This window comes from Salmo trutta, chromosome 34, assembly GCF_901001165.1.
Source record: "Salmo trutta chromosome 34, fSalTru1.1, whole genome shotgun sequence".
Classification (NCBI taxonomy): domain Eukaryota; kingdom Metazoa; phylum Chordata; class Actinopteri; order Salmoniformes; family Salmonidae; genus Salmo; species Salmo trutta.
In genome coordinates this window covers 5,036,954-5,050,679 of record NC_042990.1, presented here as the reverse complement: position 1 = coordinate 5,050,679, position 13,726 = coordinate 5,036,954, and the positions used below count along the sequence as shown (strand labels likewise).

Below are 13,726 nucleotides of genomic sequence, written 5' to 3'. Positions count from 1 at the left end.
CTTCGTAGTCCCCAAGTACAGAACAGAGTATTGGAGGCGCACAGTACTATTTAGAGCCAAGACTACATGGAAATCTGTTCCACATCAAGTAACGCATTCAAGCAGTAAAATTAGATTTAACCTCTCGGGGATCGTTCGGGGCGTGAGTGTCCCACCTCGCCAACAGCCAGTGAAATTGCAGGGCGCCAAATTCAAACAATAGAAATCTCATAATTAAAATTCCTCCTTTTTGTTCGCGCGTTTAGTCCAGTAATCCAAATGCACAAAGCGCGGGCACAAAGTCCAGATGAAAAGTCAAAAAAGTTCCATTAAAGTTAGTAGAAACATGTCCAATCTTTAGGATGTTTTTATCATAAATCTTCAATAATATTCCAACCGGACAATCCCTTTGTCATTAGAAAGGAAAGAGCGTCGCGCTCACGGCCACGAGACTAAACTAATGTCTTTCAGCTTGACCACTTGTTGAAGCAGCTCTTATTCGATCCCCTTTCACAATTCAAGCCTGAAACAACTTCTAAAGACTGTTGACATCTACTGGAAGCCTTAGGAAGTGCAATCTGACCCCACAGACACAGGATATTGGATAGGCAATCACTTAAAAAAAACTACAAACCTCAGATTTCCCACTTCCTGGTTGGATTTGTCCCAGGTTTTTGCCTACCATATGAGTTCTGTTATACTCACAGACATTATCTTAACAGTTTTGGAAACTTTAGTGTTTTCTATCCATGCATATCCTAGCTTCTGGGCCTGAGTAGGAGGCAGTTTAGTTTGGGCACGCTTTTCATCCAAAATTCCGAATGCTGCCCCCTAGCCTAGTGAAGTTAAAAAACGGATAAAAAAAACACCTTTTGGAACAGTGGGGACTGTGAAGACTCACACAGACACACGCATACACACACACACATGATAACATAAGCATTATACACACACATACACATGGATTTTGTGTTGCAGATATGTAGTAGTAGAGTAGTGGCCTGGGGGTACACAGTTAATGTGTTGTGAAATGTAATGTTTTTAATTGTATATAAATGCCTTAATGTGGCAGGACCAAAGGAACAGTAGCTGCTGCCAATGGGGATCCATAATAAGTACATGCATGCATAAAGAGTCAACTAAACCAAGTATATCTAGTCCCAGTGGATGATTTGTCTGTCTTTTTAACCTGTGGCTCTGACCCTGACCTTTAACCTCTGAACCCTGACCTCTTTCGCCTCTACAGGTGGGTCTGCTGGACCTGGAGCTGAACCGCCTTACCAAGGCTCTGTTCCTGGCACAGGTGGTCCTGTCTATTGTCATGGTAGCGCTGCAGGGCTTTGTGGGCCCCTGGTTTCGCAACCTGTTCCGCTTCATCGTGCTATTCTCCTACATCATCCCCATCAGGTAACAGCACATAGAGGTAGACACAGTATAGATAGTGTATCTAACTATGGTACAGCATGGAATCCATTTCACTGCTCTAATTAGTCTTTGATTGACTCTTGTTGGGTAACATTATTATTTATCATTATTTTTTACATTATTTTTTATTAACCCCTCTTCGGAGGACAAATTTCTTTGTTTTTTTTACAGCTTTTTTGCTACATATACATACATATATATTTGACATACATGGTACTTTTTAGATAAAGCAGTCACATAACAATAATACATTACCAAACATAAGCTCTTTAATCCTGCCCCTCAGACACTCAGCCCATCCCACCTATCACCATGTGCCATATATTGTTCAGTTGTGCTGTGATGTTTTAAATTTTTTAACCTTTCTAATCGTATATTATTGGGTGACATTGTTTGAGTAGAATCATGGTAGTTGGATTTAATTTTGCTTGCTTAAAACATATTTTGCTTAACACATATTTGACTTGACCTCTGTTTTATTTGTATCTGCAGCTTGCGTGTCAATCTGGACATGGGGAAGTCGGCCTACGGTTGGATGATCATGAAAGATGAAAACATCCCTGGTACTGTGGTACGGACCAGTACCATTCCTGAGGAGCTGGGCCGCCTGGTGTACCTACTGACTGACAAAACAGGTGACAGGACACACAGCCACTGTAGTATGACCAAATGTAACCACCAGGAATGCAAGCTTGTCGCTTTCGGCGATATTAGCTGTTTTGATGTCAAAATAGGTCATCCACATGAATCGTGTAGATCTGTGTAGTTTCTCATTTCTAAATCATTGACTGTGCGCAGAATGCATCCTACAAAAAGAATGTCAAAGAAAGGGTTGTCAGATATGTGATGTCAGTTATGTCATATCAGAGTGAGTGCTTCATGGGTATGCTCTGTCATCTCTACACGCCACAAACTGGGGGGCTGTGGCACTGTGAGTGTGGTGCTGAAATAAAACAAATTGGGAAGCACATAGGCATAGTTGGTCGGGTTTACCAGAAGGTCTACTAAAGTGCGACTTTGTCATAGTGTTTCTTGGCTATTTACATAGTTTTGTTCACATGCTAGGTTATTTTTCAATGTTAGTTTGCGATTGATGCAACTGCTAACTTAGCCAAGAGATGTCAGAGATTCTCGACAGTTACCATGGCAACCTACCGTCCTTAAAGGGGCAGCTGAACATTTTTGTTTCACCTAAGTCACTCATATTTGCGGGTACAATGTGCTTGATTGAGCATAGAACACTCCAAAAACCTTTTATTCATGAACTTTCATTCATGTCTTATCATTAAAATTGTATTGGTCGTATACACATATTTAGCAGATGTTATTGCGGGTGTACCGAAATAGTTGTGTTCCTAGCGCCAACAGTGCAGTAATATCTAACAATCCACAATAATACACATCTGAAAAGTAAAAGAATGGAATTAAGAAATATAGGATGAGCAATGTCGGAGTCCTGAATATATGTACAGTTGAAATCGGAAGTTTACATACACCTTAGCCAAATACATTTAAACTCAGTTTTTCACAATTCCTAACATTTAATCCTAGTAAGAATTCCCTGTCTTAGGTCAGTTAGGATCACCACTTTATTTTAAGAATGTGAAATGTCAGAATAATAGAGAATGATTTATTTCAGATTTTATTTCTTTAGTCACATTCCCAGTGGATCAGAAGTTTACATACACTCAATTAGTATTTGGTAGCATTGTCTTTAAATTGTTTAACTTGGGTTAAACGTTTCGGGTAGCCTTCCACAAGCTTCCCACAATAAGTTGGGGGAATTTTGGCCCATTCCTCCTGACAGAGCTGGTGTAACTTAGTCAGGTTTGTAGGCCTCCTTGCTCGTACAAGCTTTTTCAGTTCTGCCCACAAATTTTCCATAGGATTGAGGTCAGGGATTTGTGATGGCCACTCTAATACCTTGACTTTGTTGTCCTTAAGCCATTTTGCCACAGCGTTGAAAGTATACTTGGGGTCATTGTCCATTTGGAAGACACATTTGCGACCAAGCTTTAACTTCCTGACTGATGTCTTGAGATGTTGCTTCAATATATCCCCATAATTTTCCATCCTCATGATGCCATCTTTTTTGTGAAGTGCACCAGTCCCTCCTGCAGCAAAGCACCCCCACAACATGATGCTGCCACCCCCGTGCTTCACGGTTGGGATGGTGTTCTTCGGCTTACAAGCCTACCCCTTTTTCCTCCAAACATAACGATGGTCATGATGGCCAAACAGTTCTATTTTTGTTTCATCAGACCAGAGGACATTTCTCCAAAAAGTACAATGTTTGTACCCATGTGCAGTTGCAAACCATAGTCTGGCTTTTTTATGGTGGTTTTGGAGCAGTGGCTTCTTCCTTGCTGAGCGGCTTTTCAGGTTATGTCGATATAGGACTCGTTTTACTGTGGATATAGATGCTTTTGTACCTGTTTCCTCCAGCATCTTCACAAGGTCCTTTGCTGTTGTTCTGGGATTGATTTGCACTTTTTGCACCAAAGTACGTTCATCTCTAGGAGACAGAACGCGTCTCCTTCCTGAACGGTATGACGGCTGCATTGTCCCATGGTGTTTATACTTGCATACTATTGTTTGTACAGATGAACGTTGTACCTTCAGGCGTTTGGAAATTGCTCCCAAGGATGAACCAGACTTGTGGAGGGCTATAATTTTTTTGCTGTGGACTTGGCTGATTTTTTTCATTTTTTCCATGATGTCAAGCAAAGAGGCACTGAGTTTGAAGGTAGGCCTTGAAATACAGGTACACTTCCAATTATGTAAATTAGCCTATCAGAAGCTTCTAAAGCCATGACATAATTTTCTGGAATTTTCCAAGCTGTTTAAAGACACAGTCAACTTAGTGTATGTAAAGTTCTGACACACTGGAATTGTGACACAGTGAATTATATGTGAAATAATCTCTGTAAACAATTGTTGTAAAAATTACTTGTGTCATGCACAAAGTAGATGTCCTAACCGACTTTCCAAAACTATAGTTTGTTAACAAAGAATTTGTGGAGTGGTTAAAAAACGGGTATTCATGACTCCAATCTAAGTGTATTTAAACTTTTGTGTGTGTGTGTGTGTGTGTGTGTGTGTGTGTGTGTGTGTGTCCCTTGATGACAGCTTTGCACACTCTTGGCATTCTTCAAAACTGTTGGAAAAGCATTCCAGGTGAAGCTGGTTGAGAGAATGCCAAAAGGGTGGCTACTTTGAAGAATCTCAAATATAAAATATATTTTGATTTGTTTAAAACTTTTTGGGTTACTGCATGATTCCATATGTGTTATTTCATAGTTTTGATATCTTCACTATTATTCTACAATGTAGAAAAATATAAAGAAAAACCCTGGAATGAGTGTGTACCCAAACTTTTGAATGGTACTCTATATGGGATGTATAGACAATATCGACAGTATATGGATAGAATATTTAGTATATCTGAAGAAAAGTATATGTACAGCGATAGTTAAATAGGATATGCCTGACTAGAATACAGTATACATATGAAGTGGGTAAAACAGTATGTAAACATTATTAAAATGACCTGTGTCCCATGACTATGTACATAGGGCAGCAGCCTTTAAGTACTTTCATTGTGCTAATGTACTCCTTGTAAAAAAACTTTAAAAACAATCTGCGTCTAGGAATATGTTAGATTTGTTTTACTTTTCTTTATGCACCTCTATAGAACAACTTGTCAGATGCAGCTGCATTGAAGACTGATGCATTACTGTCTGACATGTCATGATGAGCCCTACTCCCCCTTACATCAGGACACTATTTTCATATCTGTATTATGGACTTGTTATTCTCAAAAAATAACCAAATGTTCTTGCACTTCACATGGATTTTTCACTGATTTCCGTGCCCTAAAAATGTGGTCACCTTTTGGGGCCCTCACCTGTTTGCATCCCTAAAAATATAGAATTCACATGAGATTGTTAGTTAATTTCTCTTTTGTTTATTCTACATGTATTCTTTCTCTGACTCTTTTAGAACAAATGAGTGTCCTTTCCAAGATCCAAACCTTATATCAAAGTGATCAACTCTGGGGGTGGTCCTGACATGCTTCTTTGTCTTACCAGGCAGAGTAGGAATAGATTAGTCAGCCTCCTTACCTATTTATCCCAGTTGATAGTTAAACCACATGGAAAGAAAGCAAAAACGATCAATCTGTTAGAATTGGATAACCTTGTGGGCCCGTGATGTTATTGGAAGGTAGTTGCCCCCTAATCAGGTTTACGCTGTATCAATACACATTCTGGCAAGCAGCATCCATTAAACGAGAGCCGCTGCCTCCATTTTCAGTAGTTTTTAGTCGGAACACTCAGTATCTCTTGTATGCTGTGTTGGGTTGGTTGGAGAGGACAGGGAGTCCATACGGGTAATGAGATGCATGATGGTACGTGGTCATTAGGCATTCTTCTGAGGACAAATGTCCCTCCCCCCCACTAAACTCTGCCACCAATGCTGAAAGAAATCCTAGGGGTAACACTGTAGCTATAAGAATGCATACATGACCCACTCAAAAATGACTTGATGAGCAGCAGTATGTGAATTATGTGCTGGTATCGAGACTCTCTCACTCATTAACCTGTTGTTTGCCTCTAATACGAATCTCACTTCATTCTGCTTTGTGAATTGAAGGCACTCTGACACAGAACGAGATGATCTTCAAGCGGCTGCACCTGGGGACAGTGTCCTATGGGACGGACACCATGGACGAGATACAGAGCCATATAGGGCAGTCATACGCACAGGTGATCATACTCTACCATTTAGGGTCACATTCTTAGTATTGTCCTAAATGGTTCACTGAATTTGAGAAACTTTAGTAAACATGTGCAAACATCACCTGTCATTTAGGGGAATAAACAGGAGAAAGATTAGCTATTGATCTCTTTGTTTTATTAACTTTCATAGGTACCAGGAGAGATCGTGGCCCACGACTCCTCATAAAGAGACACTTAGTTAAACCTCTCTCTCCACTACTTCTTGTCTTGGCCTTTTCATTGTTCATTCAAGCTCAGTCCCTGAGCGTTACACCGACGTACAGTAAAAACCAGCGTTCCCTCTAGGTGGTTGATCTCTAGACGAAGGCATGACAGAATGATATTGTTCACACTCAGGCAGGCCCCTAACAGCTGTGCTGAGGATGGAACCATCTGCCTGCACTCTGTTTAAGCTTGGCTAATGAAAGATGAGTCTTTTTAGCACACTACTCAATAGCAGCTAGCGCTTCAGCCCCATTGATTTGTCGTGCTGGTGTGTTTCATGTTCCCTTTATTACTGAGATGACAGAGAGGGTCAGAGGTTGATTGAAACGCTACGTGGAAATCTATCATAACCTCATTATAGGTCCCTGCGGGTAATGGTTTGTGACGAACAAAGGGCATATAGATATCAATGTGTGAAATTGAATTATGCAGGCATCTGTAAACATTATGTAATTCATAGGAATAAATCAATTTAATATCATGTGCAAAGCTATGGTGATGCCAGTGTTACATTGAATGTACACTATAGAACACAGTTGTGTACAGATCTGCCAACTCGGTGGAAGTAATCTATTAACTACACATGTCAATGTAGACATAGAGGAATCAAATAGAGGTTTAACCCTTTAATCAGACAATTTTTTTACCCACCCGGTGTAAGTGATTGAAACAGAGAGAGAGTGAAGGGTATTCTGAAAAGAGAGAGAGGGAGAGAGGGATGAAACATGATGTTAATGGCAGCTGGCAATAAAAGGAGCTCTCATAACTTGACCTCTTCCATTCTTCATAGTGAAGTGAGCACTCCATTGTAGTAGGCTTGCTGAAGTGTTTCCATTTGCGTCTTTGTAGGAGTCTCTCTTTCTAGCAGCAATAAGGGTTAATAAGGTGAAACCATCCGCTTCAGTGGAACACATCAACTCTGTCAAACCTAGCTGGCACAGTGGGCTGCCCGTGAGACGCCACTGAGTTGAATTGATGGGAGTTGTCAGAGAACACGTTTTGGAACATTCAGATATAAATATGCTATGTAGAACAAGCATGCTAATCCAACATGTAGAACAAGGAGTCATGTCGACTCTAGTCATGGCATTTTTATCTGCAACATTCGAGAATGTTTGACAACTGAACGTAGCCCAGTGCTATTTGGAATTCCCTATAGGGAATGTCTGTTTTTCATGTCATCGTAGTCCACTCCCTGTATGCAGAATAACAATAAATGTGGTGTACTTTGCCTCCACAGCCGAGCTCCCAGACCCAGCAGTCCAACAGCAGCACCAGCTCCACCCCATCCAGGAAGCCCCAGCCAGCCCAGGCCCCCAAGGCGGTGGCCCCCAAGGCGGCGGCCCCCAAGGTCCGCAGGAGCGTCAGCAGCCGTATCCACGAGGCAGTGAAGGCCATCGCGCTGTGCCACAACGTCACGCCCGTCTACGAGTCCCGCGCCAACGGGGAGACGGAGTCCACTGCCGCCGAGGCCGACCAGGACTTCAGCGACGACAACCGCACCTATCAGGCCTCCAGCCCTGACGAGGTCAGCTCTAACTCCACCGAGTTGTATTCATTACGCACACCAAAGCAAAATGTTTTGAAACGGAAAACCGAAACAAGCGTTTCTTATTGGACAAGTACATGTAGCCCCTCCCTGTTTCAGTCCATTGTTTTCCGTTTAGTGGCTACTGAATACAACCCCGGTTTCTCTCTGATGTTTCTCTCTGATGTCCGTCTTCAACACTAAATTATCTTCGTAGTTTGTCATAATGGCCATTCCATTGAGGCCCAGGTTAACTCAGAAGCCATAAAGTTGTCAGAGGTTAAGCTATTTTAATCAGCGGCGTTAGTATCCTTTAGAATTTATAGCTCTAATTAAGGAAGAATCTGGACTGATAAAGACCCCAACGGCAGTCCTGTGGCGTCACCTTCCTCTGCCTGTCTGTCTTTGTAATCCTAGAGTAGGGCCGTTTAGGAGTACCAGGCGTTGCTTACCCAATTATTTACTGCCCGTTCTGATGGAAACATGGTTGCTATTTTTTGATAAATCCAAGAAAGTCCTGGATGAATATTGAATACATACAGGGCACAAGGACAAATTGCTGGATGAGGAGGAGTCTTCGCCATATAACTTTGTCATAAATATTCAATACATATCAAAGGATCGCTAATCCCACCATATAGTACAGTGTTCAGGGCCATTGAAGTGTTTCTCACCCATGACCCAATGATTTTGTGAAGCCTTTGTGAAACTTACCTTGACTTGCACTGGGCTCGAGCTCAACCTAGCAGTCAAAATGAAGATTAAACGGTTACAAAAGATATATCTCGGTTTCCCTTTTTGTCTGCTCTGGAATTGCCTGCCTGCCTGCTCGCCCGTCCTGTCCCACCTTCATGTGTATATTTATTTATTTCCCTTTTCACTCGGCTCTATCTCCCTCTATTGTCTGGCACTGCTTGGATTGATCAATATTTAATTTTCTCTGAGAGACGATGAGAAGGGTCTGTGGTTGTTCAGTTCCCCCTCACCCCTATCTGTGTCTCTTCCTCTCCATCTCTGCTCACATCTCTTCTCACATCTCTCTCTCCTACTCGCTCTCTCCTCCTCGCTCTCTTTGTTCTTTCTCTCTCCCCTTAGCTCTCCTTTCCCTCTCTCTCTTGCCTCAGCCTCATTGACAACAGTGGCAGAGCCCTGTCAGTGCAGCGCTATGAGGCCCATATTTAATTAGCTGACTCTCTCTAATGTAATGAGCCGTCATTAAGGAGATGAAGTGGGCCGACCCGAGGTCAGGGGTCAGTTGACCTTCTGGTCAACCATGCTGTGAACAGGGCCCTGCTCTAACCTCTGACCCTGTGATGTCAGAGGAGGGCTGTTTCTCAAATGGCACCCTATTCCCTATGTAGTCCACTACTTTGGAATAGGGCCTATAGTGAATAGGGTGCCATTCGGAACTGGCCCGAGAATGTTTGACCATGGCATTTAATGACCGTGGAGTCTCATGAAGCAGGAGTTTATCATCTCCAATAGGAGGTAATAGGATAGCCGATGGAAAAGGGGACCCCAAGGGGAGTACCAGGCAAAGGAGCAATTCATTGGTTTGGCTGGTTGAGTATTGTCACTTGCATATGCAAGTCCCTGATTTACCTTTTCAATAGGTGACCAAATTAAACTGCAAATTTGGACATTTATCTAGAGTCAGCATGTATGAATGTTTAACATAAATGCACAGTTTTAGTGTGATAGCTACAGTGCTACAAGCTAGTATTTTCAATGTTGACCACCCTAAATCAATTAAGAAAATGATATTTAGTGAGTGCTGTTAAAATCCTAGTTCTGATTGGTAATGACATGGTGGGAAGAATTTAGCTATTACAGATCCATTTTCATCATGAAATGCTTAGCTGCTGCTCATTTTAAATGCAGCTCTGCCATGTTGATATACATGATCACTAGAACTTTGGGAATGCTATTGAAATGATTGATTGGGTACTTTAAACCGGTCTGCCATTGTCGTCAAGTAGTCACGGGTAGTCTCTTACATTACTTGTGTAACACATGATTTACATACAGTTTGTATCAAAGTTGACATGGCTTTAAACAGTTCCCATGGAGCTGATAAAGTTGATTGAGGAGGTAGGTATTAAATCCTGACTCTGTACGCATTTGTACACACATATGTGCCGCACGTACGCCCATGCGATTATGATTCACAGATGTGTGTTAAGTAAATATAGCCAGCTCTCGCACGGACCTCAAAGGGGAACCAGAAAGAAATTATGGGGTATTAGCAGGAAGTTCCAATTTGTAGGTCAGGAGTATAATAACAACCTTTGAGTGAGCAAATTGAAAATGAACCCGTGGAGAATTGAGTCGTGTGCAGCTGAACACTCACTTGGGGGGCAGGAGTTCCTGCTGAGGAGAGGAGGGAAAAGAAAACCAGAAAAACACTCCTCTGTTTGTGAATGGACTCCACTCCAGAGATAAGGCACCTAGAGCATTGTATACAGAGTATTTGTAAGGCAACAAACTATCAATATTACAACTGTGGATGCTTCAGGATTTGGGGTTACATCCAGTAAAGGGCTGTACTGCATCACAATAGTGTACTGGACTCTATTTTGAAATGCAAAGCATGTTCTTGTAGTTCAATGGTGTGTAATACAACCAGTTGTTAAACCACAGAAAATATTTATTTTGGAACACTGAGCATGGATGTGTAGGTTGTTTACATGAAGCTGCGGTTGAGCATATGCCCCATTATTGGGGAAGGGACCCGCACACAAAGATCCCCATTCATTATGATAACTAAGTAGAGGCCAGTTTTAGTGCTTGCCTTTCTGTTTCAATTATTGGCCATGTTACCTTTTATGCTTTTTGACCACAAGTGATACTTAAGATAATTGGACAAACAAATTATCCAAATGTGCATATTTTTTGTTTATCAACCATTATAATGGTCCTGGATAACACATTTGTCCCTTCACCATATGTCTTAATCTAAAGCATAGCCTATGACTTCAGGATTATTCACCATTCTTCTGTTGTGTAATAATTGGACACTGAATTATAGTTTAATAGTCCTTCTGTTACTATGAGGCCAACAGCCTCCTTCTGTGTCTCATTGTATTCACTCTCAGCTGTGAATGATACTTAACAATGAACCAGTTACTTTCCTGTGTGTTTCCTTTGATTCAAGGCGATCAGGAAGTTGACCCTGTGAGCGTACACAGAGCCCCTAACCTTGACCTCTGAACCCTCTATGTGGACCCGTAGCTAGCCCCTAGTGAGAGGCACAGAGGGCCTGGGTCTGTGTAGTAGTGCAGGTGTGTTCCTGACCATTGACCTTACTGTGTGTGTGCATGTTGCTCCTCTTCAGGTGGCGCTGGTGCGGTGGACGGAGAGCGTAGGGCTGACTCTGGTGAACAGGGACCTGACCTCCCTGCAGCTGAAGACCCCAGCAGGACAGGTCCTAACCTACTACATCCTGCAGATCTTCCCCTTCACCTCAGAGAGCAAGCGGATGGGCATCATAATCAGGGTATGGACGTAGTTACCACCCATGTAATGGTCAACAAAACTACAGTACCAGTCAAAAGTTTGGACACACCTACTCATTCCAGGGTTTTTCTTTATTTTTACTTTTTTCTACATTGTAGAATAATAGTGAAGACATCAAAACTATGAAATAACACATATGGAATCATGTAGTAACCCAAAAAGTTTTAAATAAATCAAAATATATTTGAGATTCTTCAAAGTAGCCACCTTTTGAATAGATGACAGCTTTGCACACTCTTGGCATTCTCTCAACCAGCTTCACCTGGAATGCTTTTCCAACAGTCTTGAGGGAGTTCCCACATATGCTGAGCACATGTTGGTCCGCTTTTCCTTCACTCTGCAGTCCAACTCATCCCAAACCATCTCAATTGGGTCGAGGTCGGGTGATTGTGGAGGCCAGGTCACGACCCAGCACTCCATCACTCTCCTTGGTCAAATAGCCCTTACGCACCTTGGAGTTGTGTTGGGTCGTTGTTCTGTTGAAAAATAAATGATAGTCCCACTAAGCACAAACCAGATGGGATGGCGTATCGCTGCAGAATGCTGTGGTAGCCATGCTGGTTAAGTGTGCCTTGAATTCAACATAAATAACATACAGTGTCACCAGCAAAGCACCATCACACCTCCTCCTCCATGCTTCACAGTGGGAACCACAAATGCGGAGGTCATCAGTTCACCTACTCTGCGTCTCACAAAGACATGGCAGATGGAACCAAAAATCTCAAATTTGCACTCATTAGACCAAAGGACATATTTTCACCGGCCTAATGTCCATTGCTTGTGTTTCTTGGCCCAAGCAAGTCTCTTCTTCTTATTGGTGTCCTTTAGTAGTGGTTTCTTTGCAGAAACTCGACCATGAAGGCCAGATTCACGCGGTCTCCTCTGAACAGTTGATGTTGAGATGTCTGTTACTTGAACTCTGTGAAGCATTTGTTTGGGCTGCAATTTCTGAGGCTACTAACGCTAATGAACTTATCCTCTGCAGCAGAGGTAACTTTGTCTTCATTTCCTGTGGCGGTCCTCATGAGACCCAGTTTCATCATAGCACTTGATGGTTTTTGTGACTGCACTTGAAGAAACTGTAAAAAATCTTGAAATGTTCCACATTGACTGACCTTCATGTCTTAAGGTAATGATGGACTGTCGTTTTTCTTTGCTTATTTGAGCTGTTCTTGCCATAATATGGACTTGGTCTTTTACCAAATAGGGCTATTTTCTGTATACCACCCCTACCTTGTCACAACACAACTGATTGGCTCAAATGCATTAAGAAGGAAAGAAATTCCACAAATTAACTTTTAACAAGGCACACCTGTTAATTGAAATGCATTCCATGTGACTACCTCATGAAGCTGGTTGAGAGAATGCCAAGCGTGTGCAAAGCTGTCATCAAGGCAAAGGGTGGCTACTTTGAAGAATCTCAAATATACAGTTGAAGTCGAAAGTTTACATACACCTTAGCCAAATATATTTAAACTCAGTTTTTCACAATTCCTGACATTTAATCCTAGTAAAAATTCCCTGTCTTAGGTCAGTTAGGATCACCACTTTATTTTAAGAATGTGAAATGTCAATATAATAGTAGAGAGGATCATTTATTTCAGCTTTTATTTCTTTCGTCACATTCTCAGTGGGTCAGAAGTTTACATGCACTCAATTAGTATTTGGTAGCATTGCCTTTAAATTGTTTAACTTGGGTCAAATGCTTCGGGTAGCCTTCCACAAGCTTCCCACAATAAGTTGGGTGAATTTTGGCCCATTCCTCCTGACAGAGCTGGTGTAACTTAGTCAGGTTTGTAGGCCTCCTAGCTCGTAGAAGCTTTTTCAGTTCTGCCCACAAATTTTCTATAGGCTTGAGGTCAGGGCTTTGTGATGGCCACTCCAATACCTTGACTTTGTTGTCCTTAAGCCATTTTTCCACAACTTTGGAAGTATACTTGGGTTCATTGACCATTTGGAAGACTCATTTGCGACCAAGCTTTAACTTCCTGACTGATGTCTTGAGATGTTGCTTCAATATATCCACATCATTTTCCATCTTCATGATGCCATCTATTTTGTGAAGTGCACCAGTCCCTCCTGCAGCAAAGCAACCCCACAACAGGATGCTGCCACCCCTGTGCTTCACGGTTGGGATGGTGTTCTTCTGCTTGCAAGCCTCCCCCTTTTTTCTCCAAACATAACTATGGTCATGATGGCCAAACAGTTCTATTTTTGTTTCATCAGACCAGAGGACATTTTTCCAAAAAGTACGATCTTTGTCCCCATGCGCAGT

General features: G+C 42.0%; 1 protein-coding gene across 1 annotated transcript in view; it reads left to right on the top strand.

Moving 5' to 3' along the window:
• Positions 1-13,726, top strand: part of atp9b (ATPase phospholipid transporting 9B) — a 55,957-nt gene that overhangs the window by 34,228 nt on the left and 8,003 nt on the right. Inside the window, exons 12-16 of the mRNA XM_029731399.1 lie at positions 1,226-1,386; positions 1,897-2,039; positions 6,058-6,170; positions 7,648-7,935; positions 11,270-11,431. Coding sequence (XP_029587259.1) covers positions 1,226-1,386; positions 1,897-2,039; positions 6,058-6,170; positions 7,648-7,935; positions 11,270-11,431 — 867 coding nt within the window. The remainder of the gene's footprint in view (positions 1-1,225; positions 1,387-1,896; positions 2,040-6,057; positions 6,171-7,647; positions 7,936-11,269; positions 11,432-13,726) is intronic.